This window comes from Hemiscyllium ocellatum, chromosome 7 (assembly GCF_020745735.1).
Source record: "Hemiscyllium ocellatum isolate sHemOce1 chromosome 7, sHemOce1.pat.X.cur, whole genome shotgun sequence".
In the NCBI taxonomy this organism is placed as follows: domain Eukaryota; kingdom Metazoa; phylum Chordata; class Chondrichthyes; order Orectolobiformes; family Hemiscylliidae; genus Hemiscyllium; species Hemiscyllium ocellatum.
The window spans coordinates 34,972,798-34,991,274 of NC_083407.1; the positions used below are offsets into that span (position 1 = coordinate 34,972,798).

Genomic DNA, 18,477 nt, shown 5'->3' on the forward strand with positions numbered 1-18,477 from the left:
AACTTTCAATTAAACCTACATGTTAACCTTGAGAGATTCCTGAACTAAGACTCTCAAGTCTCTTGGGGCTTCAGATTTCCAAAGCCTTTCCCTGTCTCTAACATAGTCAACACCTCTATTCTAAGTATAACTTCATATTTCTCACATTGAATTCCATCTGCCATTTTGTTGCACACCCACTGGCTCTCTTTTGTTGAACTTGCTCATTACATCCTCAAAGAATTCTAATTTGTCAATCATAACCTCCCCTTGATGAAGCCATGCTGACTCAGCCCTATTAAACAAATAGTTTGAAGCTCTCTGCAATCTCACATTTAGTAATGGAATCGAAAATCTTATCAATGACTGAGGTCAGTCTAACAGGCTGACAGTTTCCTCACTTTTGCCTCCTTTCCGGCTTAAACAGAAATGTTACATTAGCCATTTACCAGACCTCTGTGATCCTCCCTGACTCCAGCAATTCCTGAAAGATCACCACCAATGCCTCGACAAACTTCTCAGCTGTCTCTTTCAGAAATCTGGGGTGTAGTTCATGTGCTCTGGGTGATTTATCCACCTTCACACGATTCAACTTGCCCAGCACATTCTCCTTATTCATGGCCACGATACTTACCTCTGCTCTCTGACTCTCTTGAAGTTCCAGTATGCTCCTTGTGACAAGTTCCAGCATCCTCCTCCAGTGTGAAATGTGATGCAAAGTATCTCTTCAGTCCCTCCACCATTACTTTGTTCCATATTACTACTTCTTCAGACACATTTTCAAGCAGTCAATTGCCTCACTCTTGTCTCTCTCTTACCCTTTATACATAATTTAAAAAACTTGCAATTTTTTTTATATTACTAGTTAGCTTACTCTCATATTTCATCCTCCCCCACCCCCCGCTTTATTTTATTTTAGTTGTCCACTGCTGAATTTTAAAAGCTTACCAACCTTTGGCTTTGCACTCATCTTCATCACATTGTACACTTTTGCTTTTGGTTTTATCTTGTCCTAACTCCCTTTGTCCGCCATGGTTGCCTCGTTCTCAGCTTAGTATGTTTCTTGTTCCTTCAGATGAGTTTCTATTGTGCATCCCAAATTATGCACAGAATCTCCTTGCCTTTGCTTCTCCACCACCTTACCTGCCAGGCTCCCCTTCCAATCAACTCTGACCAGCTCCTCCTTCATGTCTTTTACTCAGTTATAATATCATTACATCTGTTTCCTGCTTCTCCCTCTCAAACTGCAGGGTGAATTGTACCATATCATGATCACTGTCCCAAGCGGTTCCTTCACCTTAAGCTTCCTAATCAAGCCTGCCTCATTACACATCACCAAATCCAGAATTTGCCTGTTGCCTAGTGGGCTCCACCACTAGCTGCTCCAAGAAAAATAGCTTGTGGACATTCCAGAAATTCCTTTCCTTGAAATCTGCTACCAACCTAATTTTCCCACTCTACCTGCATATTGAAGTCCCTATGGTAATTGTAATAGTACCTTTCTTACCTGCTCTTTCTGTCTCCTGAATTATTTTATTTGCCACGACCAACTACTGCTTCCCATCAGGGTCTGTTTATATGATTCCTCAACACTATCCGCACAGAGTCTGTGCTTTCCAAGTCTATATGACTTTGTGCTATTTGTTTAATTTCAAGGCAACCTCGCTCCCTCTGCCCATCTACTTGTCCTATTGATAGGATGCATATCTTTAGATATTTATTTCCCAGCCCTGATCCTCTTGCAGCCACACCTCTGTGGTACTCACAACATTGTACCTGCCAATTTCAATTTGCCCTACAAGCTCATTTTTGTATTTTGCATTTATGTATAAGACCTTCAGTCTTGCATTGACTCCCCCCTTCTCATAGTTGTCCCCTCATCCAATGTGCCTGTAGTTGGATTCCTGACCTTTTACATACTCTTTGTCTGATTACTTGTAATGGAAACTTCTGGAAACAAAGTAGAGAGTGGCAGGCAAAGCAGCAACAACTCAATAATCGATTAACTAATGTGTTTTACATATATTTCCAATTAGTTTGAACTTTGAACTTCATTTTTATAAATGAATAATGAAAAAATGGCATAGTTAACAAAAATTCTGAATATATATGTAATGTTGTGAAAATGCTAATATTCATAAAGTCTTTTTTGGTTAGAATTCTTTTTTGGACAGATTGGGATTCTAGTTTCCCACGTATTGAGGCTGCTTCAATGAGTGGAGCAGGAAGGAAGACAATCTACAAAGCTTTGGGAACTGGTGGCTGGCTTAATGGACTAACAGTGGATTACCTTGAGAACCGAATTGTTTGGATTGATGCTATGTAAGAGCAACACTTTTTTCTGCATGAAAAGTTTGAACATGATCCTGAGATGTCTTTTTATCTCTTCTTTCTCATTCTATTTGCTACTCCCAACCTCCCTGAACAATTGCCATGACTTTATTCTTTAAAGAATTTTTATTTCTTTGTTCTCTATTACCAGCAACTTCCCTTGTTGGTAGTTGTGAGAATTTATTGTTTGAAAATAACTGGTGATGATTTAATACAATAGGAATAAAAATCATCCAAGATCATCTTAGAGTCATTTTTTTTGTCAAATCATAGCACTTTAATTTAAAAACCCAATATTTTTCAATACCTTGAGATAATGTCAAAGATAAAACTTGTTTTTCTTTCTGTTATAGCTAAAAAAAAAGAACATTTTCTTTGTAGTGCATATTAACTGGTGCAATTTTCCATCCTACAAATAGTGTGGACCAAGTTTATGTTAAATAACTTACAACCGATGAAAGGACGATCTGTCAAAATGTTGACCCAACCCTTGGCGGATCTCTTTATTATCTGTCAGAAGGCAATTAAGTAGGTTGGAACCAAAACAAAAAAAACCTCTGTGAATGGTTGAATTCTTTTTTTATTCCTTCATGAGATATGGGCATCGTTAGAACGTTGCAATCTGTTGCCCATCCTTCATTGCTCTTGAACTGTGTGGCTAGACCATTTTGAGGAGAAATTAAGACTTGCTGTGAGTCTCATTTGGCCAGACTGGTAGGGAATGCAAATGTCATCCTTTTGTGTCAATAGCGAACCAGGTGATTTTTTTTAAATGATAATGTGCAGTTTCATTATTGAGACTAGCTTTCAATTTCAGCCTTTTCCTTCATTCATTGAATTTAAATTCCACCTTTGTTTTGATAGGATTGAATCCATATTCACAGAGCATGAACAATGGTCTCTGGATTACTGGTCCAGTCATATCTCCACGATGCCAATGCTTTCTCTACCTCACATGCCCAACCTTCATGTCAGTTGGCATGGCTGCAAGAGATTTTGAAGTGCGCTTGGCTGATTTTGCAGCTGCTGAGATGGATCTATCATGCAATGTTAACATATCTCAATAAAATTTGGAGCTAGTATTTCACATTTCTCATGTTGGGGGAAAGTGGGTCTCTGGGACTGATGGTCAAACTATACACTGCAAAGGATGCAATTGTATCTACCTGATCATCAACCTGCAGAGAAGAGACAACTTTTCCAATATTATGACAATATATCCAGTTGTTTGCATTCATTGTGCATGATCAAGGTGACATATTAGTAGTTTAGATTAAGTGATTGGAATGTGAGAATGACAGAACAATGTGTGCCTCCTGCCAGACTTGAAAGGACAATAAGTGTAAGGGGAGGACGTGATAACACTCTACACCCACTATCATGATCACCACCCCCCTCTGCTGAACTATTGCATTAATGCTGTTCCTCCACACTTCACTTCAGCTTTGATGAAAAGTCATCTAAACTTGAAACGTTAGCTCGCTCTCTGTCCATGGGTGCTGCCTGACCCACTGTGATCTCCAGCCTTTGTTGTTTTCAGTACAGATTCCAGCATCTGCAGTAATTTACTCCTCCAGTCAGTGCATCTAACTGCTAAAAAAGCTGAAAAAAGTGGACAGATCACCTGACATTGACTTAGGCACCAGAAATGACATCAAAAATCTCAATCCTGTGAACACTGCAAAATATTCCATAACAATTAGTGCCACACACAGCTGCAATCAGAACTGGGAAGACTGAAATTAAGTACTCTAAAGTACTTCAGTGTCATTGTTCAATTTGTCCTTGTCAAAATACAATGACCTGACATTCCCTCTTTGCCACAAATACAACTTCTTCATTGTCTGGAGCTATAACTTACACCTTGGAAGCTATATAGCTTATCAAATATAATTTGCGCTGTTTACCGTCTTTATTCATGATCACAAATCTAACTTATCCATTAAAAATATTAACATGCATTTCCTTAATCAGAGTGAATTCCTGCTAGAGAAAATAATTGTGAGTTTGAAAATTCTCTTTCTCTTAGTTCCTTTATGTCTCATTTTTCGTGATGTAGGTCAGATGGTATATATTCAGCCTTATATGATGGCACAGAATTGATAGAAGTCCTACGTCATCATGAATACCTTTCGCATCCATTTGCTGTAACAGTGTATGGAGGTGATGTTTACTGGACTGACTGGAAGACTAACACCCTATTGAAAGCCAACAAATGGACTGGCCACAATGTTACTGTGGTGCAGAGAACCAGTGCAAGACCATATGACATTCAGATTTTCCATCAAACAAGACAGCCACAAGGTAGGTTTGTTTTACAACTTCTGCTACTGATTGCATTACGACAAAAAACGGTTTTGTGGGAAACCATTTTGTTGAGAGTATTAGTATTATGGAATTTGTGGGATGCAGCAAAAAATGTGACATAAATCAGAATCACTTTTAATTACTCCTATAACCATCTGATAAGTTAAGCTGTAAAATGTAATAGCTTACAGAACACAAACAGGTATGTCTGAAGACAATGTCCATGTGCCACAGAAGCTCAAACAATCACATTAAGATTGGCACATTGTCTCAATGATACTGTTGTTATCTTGGCAAATGTGGCTGTAAATGTATTACTGCAGTGCAGAAGATGATGTTATCTGAGCCTTTAAAGTAATTGCAAGATAGCACATGACTGGAGACACAGAAGGTCAACAGAATCAGGAATGGCAGGCTGAATGGGTGAATTTCTGTTGACACCCTCCACAAAGGCATCCAAGTATATTCTTCTGATTTGCATTTCCTCTCCCTCATTGAAGAAGAAAATGGCATTAAAGACGATTTTCAACATCAGTAATTGGAGGAAATTGCAGGCACAAAAGTATGCTGTGCTCTCCAAAATTAGTGCTGATGAAATAATCACACTTAACAAATGCAAACTGTTTGAAGAATCTAATAAAAATGTCTCAATGGAAATATTGAGCTTGCAATCCAGAAAAGTCTGTTTAAATGTCAGATGCTAAGATTTCAACCCAAATCATTAAAATGCTGTACCATTAATGAAATTATGGAAGAAATCAGCTTATCATTAATGTAGCCAAATAGTATGGGAATCTGTCATGATTTTTTAAAGCTAAATATGTTTTGCCCTTCCTACTGCACCTTCTAATAAAGATTGAGCTGAAAAATGTCACCAACAGTTTATTGTAAAAGTCATTAATAACTTTCACTTTTGGTTCATTTTGAGTTCATCACTGAATATGTCATGTAGGTAACAGTGCCATAGAAAATGCTCATTAAAAAAAGATGGAATTACCACTCCTCCACCAATAAAGATAGATAGTTGCCTTAAAAATGACCCTGAAAGCTCACATTTTATTTAATTTAAAAATAATAAAATGGATTATATCCTCAGCCAATTTTTAACCTCTTATAATGCAGTAGAATTATAGATGAAGTCAGTTAATAGTTAGTTTTATGCAGCAAAAAAAAATTTCAAGACGTAATTCTTTAAATATTTCATTTTGAAACCTTGACGTTTATGCGGATCATTTGTCTTTCTGACTTTTCAAGTCACTTTAGAAATTCTGACCACAAAATTTGGCCTCTTTCACATTGGATTTTTATTGCTATGACAGTCTTTTAGCTTCCAAAAATGACTCACAATTGCCATCTGGTGTGTGGAAAACCATTTTGTTGATTGCATTAGCATGTCACCTGAAGGTTTGAAGAATAGGCTGCTTGTGTAATACGGATTTAACATCACATCATCTTTACAAGTCAAGATATTTTCTAAACAGCCTGCCGTAGACATTATTACACACCTCTGAAGCAGGTGGGACTTGAATCCATGAGTTCTGGCTCACAGGTAGGGTCCCTACCACTGTTCCATAAGAATCCTTTATTTTCAAGTTGATGTTCCATCTCTTGAACTTGTGTTCACGAGTATGATTTAAAAGGTATGTAGTGATGGTTTCTACTCATGGTTCTGTGATTATAAAAACAGCTGTCATTTTTTAAATTTGTTAGAGTTGGTGTGGTCTACAGGGAGTGGTGTGACACATGCCAATGGATGTTTTTGTTTTGACCACAAGGATGCCCCATGATCTGTTTACTCTCAGATAGATGTCACAGATGTACTCCCTGTGGCAGGGCAGGTTGAATGAACATAAGCAACACAAAAAAAGACAGGTGGCTGAGGGAGTAAAAAGCGTTAAAAGGGCCTTTAGCTTGACACCATATCATTCTGGGTAAAAACAATGACTGCAGATGCTGGAAACTGCTCCTCGGATGCTGCTTGAACTGCTGTGCTTTTCTAATGCCAGTCTCATCTAGACCATATCATTCTATCCTGTACTGGGAACAATTCTCCACCCGAAGTTTCAATGAGGAATAAAGCATCAGATGTTGTCACTGAAATCAACCACAAGTTGCAGTTATCACTGTCTCAGAGTAGGAGTACAGAACTGCTGTTGTCTAGAAAAGGTTACTGTGGCCATGAACCATGTTGCATCAAACTCCATGGCTTTCTTTGCAATTACTGACCAGTCAAACTCGACCCCTCCCATCAGTTTTCTGACATTAGAGATGAGATTGACAGGTCAGTAAGTGGGCTATCAAATTGAACTTGCAAAACAATAACTTGCTCACAAGGGCCACTCAGTATCTGAACACATTATAACTTTAACTCAGGCATGGACAGAAGAGCTAACTCCAGAGGTAATGTGAAAATTAGGGGAAATCTCTCCACAGTCCTTTCAACCCTGAGGACATCATTGCAGAAGTTTCTCAGTGTAGTGCCCTAGGCCCTACCATCTTCAGCTACTTCATGAATGACTTTCCCTCCATCGAAAGGTCAGAATGGTGATGTTTACTGATGATTGCATAGTGTTGAAATCCAACAGTAACTCCACAGATACTGGCACAGTCTATGTCTATTTGCTTAAGTGAAAAAGTGGAAATCAACTAGGAGAAAGTGAAAGAAGTGGAAAGTCACAGTTGCACTGCACAAGTACTGGGCAATTGCCATCTCCAACAAGAGGGAGTCTAACCATCAGCCTGAGACGTTTAATAGCATTACCGCCACTGAATGCTAAACTACCAACATCCTGGAGATTTTCATTGATCAGAAACTGAATTGGACCAGCCATACAAATACGGTGACAACAAGAACAGGTCAGGTGCTCTAAATACTCAAGGTCTCAAAGGGCACAACTCTCTTCTTTAAACTTTCAACAAGTCTACTTGACAGGTTCTTTTTACAGGTTCACTTGTCACTTTTTTCAGGTCCCTTTGAGAGATGTCTCTGATAACTGGCACAATTATATTTGACAGGTCTGCTGACAGTTCCAATGAGCTTGATAGTAATTTTTTTTACTATTGTAACACGGTTAGATGAGACCTCATGCTACACAAGAAATACAAAATATGGAATGCTGAATCAATACAGGTTTAAGAGGGACCCAAAGTTCCAACAAGTTCCATAGACAGCCCTGGAGGAGCTATGCTGTCGTGACAAAGCAGAATTGTCATATTTCATGGTGATCTGCTGTATGATGCCAACCTGGTCATCATTCTAACCAACAGCTATATGCTGACAAGCTGATGAGGATGGGGAAGAGAGTTGAAAGAGGCAGCCAATAAAATAGATTTTACATTTATACATAAAAAAAAAGGCTGATATGAAAAAAATGACAAATGCCAGCCAAGAAACAATAGAGAAAGAAACTGGAAATCTAAAATAAGACCACAAAGGGATGGAAGTAGGAAACAGGTCTGGCAGCAGCTGTGGACAAAGAAAGCCAATGTTTCAAATTGAATATGAATCATCTTCAGAGAAAAGGAGGATCGAAACGTGATGGGCTTTGTGCTGTCAGGTGAAGCAGGTAGAACAGCAAATGGATTGGTCAGTGATACGTTAGAGGGTGGGAAAGAATACATGAAAAAGGAGTTATAATGCCTTCAGTAAGAAGACAAAACATTTATGGAGTCAGAGAACTGTAGAGTCATACAGCACGGAAACAACATTCAGTCCAACGCATCCACACCGACCAGACTTCCCAGTTTCACCTAGTCCCATTTTCCCATCCAGATGCATTTTTAATGGAGAAATTTTACACACCTCCAATATTTCAATTGCCAGCTCATTCCATAGATTCCCTGCCTTCTGTTTGAAAAAAAGTACCCCTCCAGTCATTTTTAAATCTTTTCCTTCACAACTTAAGCCTATGCGGTATATTTTTGAACTCTCCACTCTAGGAAAAGGAGCTTGGCTATTCACCCTATTCATGCTGCTCATGATTTTATGAACTTCTATAAGGTCACTCCCTCAGCTTCCCGTGCTCCAGAGAAAACAGCTCCAGCCTAATCAACTTCTCTCTATAACTCCAGTCCTGGCACAATCCTTGGAAATCTTTTCTTCACCCTCTTAAGTTTAAAAACATCCTTTATGTGATAGTCAGAGTGTCACACAGCATGGAAACAGACCCTTGGATCCAAGTAGTCCACGCCAACCATTTTCCCAAGCTAAACCAGTCCCACCTGCTTGCGTTTGGCCCCTATCCTTCCAAACCTTTTCGAAAATGTACTATCCAAACGTCTTTTAAAATTGTAGTTATACCTGCATCAATTACTTCCTTTGGTAGTTCATTCCACACACTAACCACTCTCTGTGTAAAAAAAGTTGCTTCTCATGTCCTTTTTAAATCTGCCTTCACTCATCTTCAAAATATGCTCGTAACCAGATCCCTTGGCATCATGGTAGTCCACAAACCTACCAACACACTTAAACAGCAACTAATGAACCTGAAGGATCCATTAGATACTACCAGCAAAACTATCATCTATAAGATACCATGCAAGCATGATAAAAAACATTACATTGGACAAACAAGCAGGAAACTTGCTACCAGGATACATGAACACCAACTGACCACCAAAGACATGAACCACTATGACTAGTTTCCATACATACAGACAAAGAAGGACACCACTTCGAATGGGACAACACACACATCCTAGGACAAACAAATCAAAGACACACATGAGAATTCTTAGAGGCATGACGTTCTAACCAGAATTCCACCAATAAACACATCAATTTAGATCTATCTACCTTCCCTTGAAAAAAAAACTGGAAATGATATCACCTACCTGAAGAAACCAGGACTTATAAATAGAGAGGCTAGATATACTACAGTGCTTCACGGGACACTCACTAATGATGTTACCAAAGCATTTGAAAGCAAAACTTCCAGCTCAGTGAACTAACTTGCAAACTCATATGCCCACTTGTTTGGGATTTCCCCACCTTTGGGAAAAGATCTTTTTGACTTAACTTATCTTTGTCCCTCATGATTTAATCGGCATCAAAAAGGTAACCTCTCTATCTTTTACACTCCAATGAAAGAAGTCCCAGCTTATCCAGCCTATTTTTATAATTCAAACCCTCCATTCCTGGTATCATCCTGGTAAGTCTTGTCAGACCCTTCTCCAGTTTCATACTATCCTTCCTATAACAAGGCAACCAGAATTGCACACAGCACTCCAGAACAGGCCTCACCAATGTCCTGTATAACCTTTAAATGATGAGCCAGCTCCAATACTCAAAGGTCTGAGCAATAAAGGTAAGCATGCTAAACATCTTCTTAAACACCTTATCTACCTGTGTCACAAATTTCAAAGAATTATGCCCATGAATCCTTGGGTTTCTCTGTTCGCCAACACTATCCAGGGTCCTGTCTTTACTTGTATAAGTCCTGCCCTTGTTTGTTTTACCAAAATGCAATACCCTGCATTTATCCAAATTAAAATCTGTCTGCCACTCCTGCTTAAGGAATGGATATGCCAAATTCATGCAATCTTACAATTGTATTTCTGACCTTAAAATATTTTCATTTCTGTCGTGTTTGCTTCAAAATTCAAAATTAAAATGCTGCCCTATCAACGACATGATTACATTTAGTTCACTGGTGATCTTGGTGTGGGCCGTCAGCCCTTGACATCGAGATGGAGTGCCACATAAGACCAAGTTGTCATACTTGTAAGTGAGTAAGAAGCAGCTCACTGGTCACTGAATTGTCTTTATTAACAGTCAAAAGCAGCAAATGTGGGACTAAGCTTTCCACTTATTTTAGACACATGATGATCAGAATCCTGATTCATTCAGGTTTGACATGGATGACTTATGGTTAGTATCCTAAGAGTGTATGAAGAAAAGCATGAAATAGCATGAAATGATGACCCAGATGTGCGTTACTCCCAAACTGAGTCTAAATTCTGCTTACCTGGAGATCATTCAAGAAAGTATAGCACCTAAAGATGATGCACTCAGAATGGTTTTGTTAAGGGGAGGCATGTCTGACCAACGTTTTGAAGAGGTGACCAGGTGTGTAGTTCAGGACTGGGTCCACTTGATGCACAGGTTGGCTGTAGCTGTGCCATTCAGGTCAGGTGCATCTTATAAATTTCACAAATTCTGCCATGATGTCCCTCTGGTAAGGTTAACAAAGAACTGGGGAAGTGTACCACGGAACTGTATAAGAGTATTAAGCATTTATAATTTGAATAGTCAAGCTTTGATTGAAATTGTTGAAACTGTATGCATTTGAAGATTGGATGTAGCGAAATAAAAGTCTGTTTCTGTGAAAAAAAAACAACTTTGCCCAAAAGCAGAACCATGAACAAAATCAAACTGCTGCATAGAAAAAAAAATCAAAGTTGGAACAGAGATTATGTCTTGAAATTATTAAACTCAATGTTAAATCCAAATGATTGCTAAGTGTCTTATCAGATGAAAATTAGAAATACTTCACATGGCATCACTGGAAGACTACAACAGACCAAAGACAAAAAAATATAAGCATGACAGTAAAACAAAACAACAAACAACCAAAAACCTGGTTTAGAAAACATTTAAAAGTCCTTGTTTACTGAAGGGAAGTGGTCACCCAATCTACATTTAACTTGTCTAGTGTCGAGGAGACACCAAATAGTGTAGACTAAATTGGAAGCATTACATGTAAATGATTGTTTCTCTGGAGGTCAGAGAGTGAGTATTTGCCACTGATTTTATTAAGAGACTCTAAGGATATCATAAGCTATGAGAATGAAGTTTGAATGATTCATAACCAACATCTATATCCCAAGATCAACTAACTGTCACTTATCTCTTTTATGATCTATAAAGCACTTAAATTTTATGAAGCAACTTCACACAAACAGCTGCCTGTAAATTATCAATGCAATCCTCACACTAAAACACAAAAGTAATTAACAGTTCTGATAATAATTACTTCAGGTTTATGAAAAAGACATTTTCAGATGTGTACTGGCTGATTTAAATCTTAACAAAAGTTGGCAATAAGATTACAAAGGAGAAAGTGAGAACTGCAGATGCTGGAGATCAGAGCTGAAAAATGTATTGTTGGAAAAGTGCAGCAGGTCAGGCAGCATCCAAGGAGCAGAAGAATCGACGTTTCAGGCATAAGCCCTTCTTCAGGAATCCTGAAGAAGGGCTTATGCTTGAAATGTCAATTCCCCTGTTCCTTGGATGCTGCCTGACCTGCTACGCTTTTCCAGCAACACATTTTTTTCACCGCGAATAAGATTGCAAAGTTTTGGAGTGGGAGTTAAATTGATTTTCATTAAGAAAGATATTTTGCAATACCAGTCTGATATTCTACTACCACTCAGCATAAATTTAGAACATCCTGCAGAGTGAATTAGTATGAACATAAAAGTATAAATTAGTATGCAGAGGGAGTTTCCTGTGCATTAAAATCTTGTAACACAAGGCCAAACCAAATTGATGATTTCATGTTAGTTGATTTTTACCTGCCCATGGCATAATTCTGTCTCAGTGAAAAATAGCAGGCAGAATATTATCAGTAATCTTACCAGCAATGTGGACTCTGGTGCGATGAGTGGTAGAATCAGTCAAGATATTCAGTGAGGTTATCTCACTTGATCCTGTTTGCTTTCTCAAGCCTCCAAGTCAGATTCTCACGAGACAGTGACAAGTTTCCAGTTGACACTCGTTATTCATGGCTAGCAATGGTCCTTCCAATGTCTCAGAACTCTCAGCTGGGGAGCTCCAGAGTGGGATGGGCTTGATCTTGAAGGTTGAGTGCACCTCTAAGATATGAGGCAGAAGATATTGTGACCAAAGATTTGTAAAGGCGTTCAATCCATTCCACTGACTGCTAGATTAATGTGACACTGGAGTGGAATGACAAGTGAAACTTACTCATGTGACAGGGCAGAGATGTCTCTGCATCCCCAGATGAGTGGTCCTGGTCTTCTCCTGTGAGAGAAAGTACTCTTTTTTCAGATAAAGTTATAACCAGGTTATAGTCCAAGAGGTTTATTTGGAAGCACTAGCTTTCAAAGCGCTGCTCTCTCATCAGGTGGTTGTGAAGCAGGACCATAAGACACAGAAGTTACAGCAAAAGGTTACAGTCTCATGTAACTGAAATGATATAATGAAAAAATGTGTATTGTTAAGTCATTCATCTTTTTGAATGGATTTGCTGTTTTTGTTCTTTAATATGTAAATCCCAGTACTTCTTTTAAGTCACATTCTCAAGATAAATTAGAGTTTTATAACAATAGGTGACATCTCAGCTCAGACAATACCTTAAATGTGTGAGGTGAGAGTTTGTCTGTATCCAAATCTTGAATCAGACTGGTTCGATTTCCAAAGTGGTGTGTGATTTTTAACATTGTCCTCGCCAATACAACACTGACTCCTCCACATCATGGTTTCCATGCATAGCATGAGGATGAGAACATCCAGCTTGACTCTGCCTCCTTCTACTTTACCAATGTTGCTCTGCCTTGTTATGCACTCTCTTGTAATGACAGGGCTACTGCATGTGGGGGAAGGCACAGAGGGGGTCTGAGGGAGAAATGATGTAGCATGTGGGAGATGCAGCATTGCAGTTTGGGAGTATGGGGGTTCATGAGAGTGAATGAGGGATGATGTTGCATACAACAGAGCATACATCAGAGTATTAACTTGATGGAGGTTGGGTGCCATGGCAGAGATAGCGTGAATGTGAGTGCAGAGTAAAGCACTTGCCATTGCAGATCAGAGAAGTTCATTCGGCTCTTTCTTATACTGCAACACAGTCCTTCTCAGCCTGAAAATGGCACTGATTTAATTTGGCGTGATCTGTCATCATTGCTGTCTCTACCAATCCTCTGGAATGAATCTCCTCTCGTATCAACCACCCTGTCCACAAGGACCTCCAAGCCTCTTCCAGATGGCAGTCCTCCTGCAGATTTGCTGAGGGCTTCAGAAGATGGCACAGATTCAATGAGTGCTGGTTTTAGGGCAGGTGTCACTTGTGATGACTTGCTCCATGAAATGAGTGCTTAATGTGTCATAACATTCTAAACTATGGACCTCGATCAAGACAGTGAATAGTGTAGGTTATAATATATATTTTGGTGTTACAGGCTTGATGGGCTAAAGAAACTCTTTTGTAATATATCTTGTTCAGTAATTTGCAGGATATGAGTGTCACTCATGTGGCCTTATATCCAGAATCACTCCACTAAATTTGATGCAACTTGAACTTAGAGAAAGTAACATAAGATTCCAACATTTTGAAGTGTCCAGACTCATTCGACTCCCATAACTATTTTTATGCTTGGAATATTTTTAGATTAAATGGTTCAACATTAGGTTAAAAATTAGCCACCCAAGACAAGATTGCTTGCGAATTAAACATGCAAAACCAAATGGTTTTGTCAGTGCATGGTGCAAACAGTTTTGGCATTGGCTCTGCTGAGTGTACACTGCACTGTATAGATTCATGATTGGTTCTGTAATGCTAATAGTAGTCAGAAATATTGAATGTCAAGAAAATATACTCAACAGACATTGAAGACTGAAGAAGGATTTTTTTTCTTGAGACACTCAATTATTTTCTTAACTTTATGAAAATTAGGTTGAATTTAAGTTTCTAATGGTGCAGTAACATTGTACAAGACATCACGGTATTGGTCAATTTTCTGCTGAACTCATAATTTGCATTTTGACGAATTAAGAGTTGAAATCTCAAATATTTCAGGACACTTAAGCATGAGAATTTCTTAGGTTAGTGTTGATATTTAAATTTTGAGATATTGAAATAAGCTTGTGATCACATTACAAATGCATTTAATATTAAAAGAAAGCTGGTTTGAGAGGTCCATGGAAGTATGAACTGTGCATAAAAAGAAAATATATTATTGTAGCAAGAATTTAGGAGCCAATTAATTTAGCTTAAGAAACTTACTACATTTTCACTGCATTATATTTAGATCTACTTTCATAATAAATAAGTAAGGTTGGAGGATTAAAAAGATAAGTTGTGGGCACTTTACAGATGCTGCCAGATCTGCTGAGCATTTTCAGCAACTTCAGTTTTTGTTTCTGATTTACAGCATCTGCAGTTCTTTTGATTTTTATATTACAGACAGTATTCTTTGATATCTCAGTTATAAGAGGAAGACAAGGCATAATTTGAAAGTCATGAATAGTGGAAACCATTCCTAGGAAAGTGCCATTCATGCAATCCTGAAGGTCAGTTGTAGTAAAGTGAAATGAGAAAAGACTCCAATGGTTGTGCATTACTGCTATGGGTAAGAGCCACTCTGCCAGAAGATCTGCTGTTATGGTATGAACCACTGATCTTTCTTGTCACATTTCCACATGTCTAGGGCCTGTGAGAGAGGTTGTAGACAGTGTTTATCGTGAAGGCCAATGTTCCAGGAAAGCACAGGGTCATTGGCCAAGAAACTGTGCTCAGTGTACATGGGGGCCAAAAACAAGTTCCCTCAAAGATATGGTGTGCTTTAAAAGAAATTTTTGTAATTGACTGTTATTTACTGGTTATGTAATTGGAATTAAGTCATACAGTGAGAGGACGGGTAAGTGGAGCTGAGTTCATGGAAAGATCAGCCATGATCTTATTAAGTGGTGGAGCAGTCTCGAAGGGTCAGATGGTCTACTCATGCTCTTACTTCTTATGATCTTATGTTGCCCAACTCTGATAACAGTTTTCGACTGTACCTTTTAGTACGTTAACCTTTGTTTAACATCTGTCAATTGATACACTTTCTGCATTACATTTCTGTGGCTTATTGTGTGACTCATGCAAGTATAACTGCACATACACAGAAGGATTATGAAAGCTGACATCACCCAGTTACTGCATTGCAAGTACAAATTCTGTAAATTCAAATCTAAGACTGAGATCTGTGACGCATTGAAAAGGGTAATAACTGCCTCATTAAAATGTTCTAACTTTGACCACATTAGCTGTTACCACACCAGCATGTGTCCAGTTCTGGTTTCTCTGTTATAGGATAGACATTATTAAGCTGGAAGGAGTACAGAAAAGACTTACCAAGATGCTGCTGCGAAAGGCTATATAGTTATGAAAGGCTAGATAGACTGAACATTCTTTCCTGGGGCGTTGAGTAGTGACCTCATAGAGGTTTATAAAATCATAAGAGATTAGATTAGATTAGATTAGACTTACAGTGTGGAAACAGGCCCTTCGGCCCAACAAGTCCACACCGACCCGCCGAAGCGCAACTCACCCATACCCCTACATTTACCCCTTACCTAACACTACGGGCAATTTAGCATGGCCAATTCACCTGACCCGCACATCTTTGTGACTGTGGGAGGAAACCGGAGCACCCGGAGGAAACCCACGCAGACACGGGGAGAACGTGCAAACTCCACACAGTCAGTCGCCTGAGTCGGGAATTGAACCCGGGTCTACAGGCGCTGTGAGGCAGCAGTGCTAACCACTGTGCCACCGTGCCGCCCTTAAGATGTAGATAAGGTGAATGGTAAGTGTCTTTCCCCTAAGGTTGGGGATTTCAAGACCAGAGGGCATACTTTTTCAAATGAGAGGAGAACACTGTCAAAAAAGACACAGGTGGCAATTGTTTTTAAGCAGGAACTGATTTGTGTGTGGAATGGTGGATGCGAATACCGTTACAATGTTTAAAAGATATTTAGATAAGTACATGAATAGGAAATGTTTGGAGTGATATGAGCCAAGTGCAGACAGATGGCATTAATTTAGTTTGGGATTATACTCGGTATGGATTGGTTCAACTGAAGGGTCTGTTTCCATGCTGTATGACCTTATGACTCGATGTGGCAGATGTGTTCAGGGTGAGGATTTTTTCTGTGCAGAAGTATGGATCAGTGATCTTGAAATTTAAAAAAAAGTTGCCACCAACCTATGCCTGTTGTTTTGGGTCAACTTAAAACACTGCGTTGTGTTATAGACCAGGCTAGATGCCATCAAAACATTTCGAGAAGTTAGCTCAGACCCTAACTTTGCTAGCTGTTTTAAGCAGGTGTAGAGACAATATTCCAGGAGGGATGGAGCTGGCCCAACCACTCAGTTTTACACAAAGCAGTATTTATTTATACATGAGCAAAAGAAAACCGAATTTAGGATGACATAACTGTTTGAAAACCCAATCAACACTCTTGCAACTTAATGATGCTGTTCCAAATACTTGCATTGTCCCATTATCACCCCACTTGGCAAAAAATTAAATTTAAACACATATTCTGACAGGAGAGAGGTCAGAGAGAGAGAGAGGATCAGCATGGAGCTGTTTCTTTCACCAATAGCAACAAAAACAGCCAGACTACTTGCAAAAACCAAACCAAACCCTGAACTGGGAGAACTGGCCACACCTCTTACATTGTACAAGTGTTTAAAAGAAAGACTTAAAAATATTTTCAAGTAGATAAACTCAGGCAAGCTGGAACCTCTGACTGTATGACCCCTCTGAAAAAGAAACAAGGAAAACATGATCTTGTTAAAGGAGCAATTTCATCATAGGTGTCTCAAAAATTAATGCATTTATATGTCTTTAAGTTTAATAGGGAGTGTTGATCATTATTAAGGATATAACTGAATTCTTCTCATTCTGCTTCTGTCTCAGTCTGAATGCCCCCAAACAGAAGGAAATGTTAGTACTGGACTGCAACACCTTATAAATGAATTAGTGACAGTGCAATGGTAACTCCCAAAACTCATAAGTACCATTTCAGAAAACCTCAAGAACAGACCTTGAAGAAATAATTATTTGACCAATGTTCCCAATACCAAGTGATGTTTACTGGGGAGATTTAAAGGTCAGGGGTAGGATAGAGAATAAGTGGCCATGAAATAACAGAAGCTGCTGGGCCCATTATTCTCCCTGCCTCTGCACACATCGATTGTAGCACATCTGAAACCACGTTATTGTATTCATCACCTAACAATCAGCCCCTATTTCTGCTGTCCTCCAATGTGAAATAGTAGCTGAAGTACTAACATTTTCTTTTCTGAAGTTTCATTTCGGGGTTGCTTTTGCTCTTGCATTTTCAAACACCTCTTCATTTGTCTTATGGTCTGAAAAAGAACTTTTTTAAGCACATGGCCAACCATCAATATTTCAAAGGCCTTAGTTTTCTGAGAGATACCGCGATATAGATGGAATTTAACATCACATGAATTACTTTTTCCTTGTTACAAGCCTCAATTTGATTGGTCAAATAAATTCTAAAATGAATGAAAGTCTGATATTGCACTTATAGATTCCTTAAATATTTATTGAATCAATTTTGAAGGGTAATTCAGTTGGCTGAATTATATTTATCTTTTGCAACATCAACTACTTATAAACTACCAAAGTTTTCAAGTCTTTTGAATTATTAAAATTTTGGTTTAGCCATAGAACATTGTGGATTAATATAAAATGCTGAATAAAATGAAGCTGGTATAAATAGAATGCTCTACTTCTATCAAGTAACAGCAAAAAATCAAGTCTCAGGTTTGGATTTTCCCGTTCACTTGTGTCTATCATTCACGGGTCTTAAGAATATATTATTGATTGAATTTCCTGGATTCTCTCTGTGAAATCCTGGTAGCATTTAAAATTAAATTCAAAAAACAAAATTCTTGACCATCTTATATGATATGCTTTGCCACTGCCATGATACTCAATGATATTTTTAAAAAAAACCTTAACTATCATTTTGATTTAAAGGGAACCACTTGAACAAAGCTTAAATAACAGCGTAATATTATAGGAGGTCTGAAATGAAAACAGAAAGTTTTGGAGAAACCTCGAAGCTCTGGCAACAGGGCAGCCTTCCCATCCTGAAAA

General features: G+C 38.6%; 1 protein-coding gene across 1 annotated transcript in view; it reads left to right on the forward strand.

Annotated features, from left to right (window-relative positions):
* LOC132817331 (low-density lipoprotein receptor-related protein 1-like) overlaps window positions 1–18,477 on the forward strand; it is a 1,680,787-nt gene that overhangs the window by 965,334 nt on the left and 696,976 nt on the right. Inside the window, exons 27-28 of the mRNA XM_060827740.1 lie at window positions 2,137–2,301; window positions 4,370–4,614. Of these exons, the coding sequence (XP_060683723.1) occupies window positions 2,137–2,301; window positions 4,370–4,614 (410 nt within the window). The remainder of the gene's footprint in view (window positions 1–2,136; window positions 2,302–4,369; window positions 4,615–18,477) is intronic.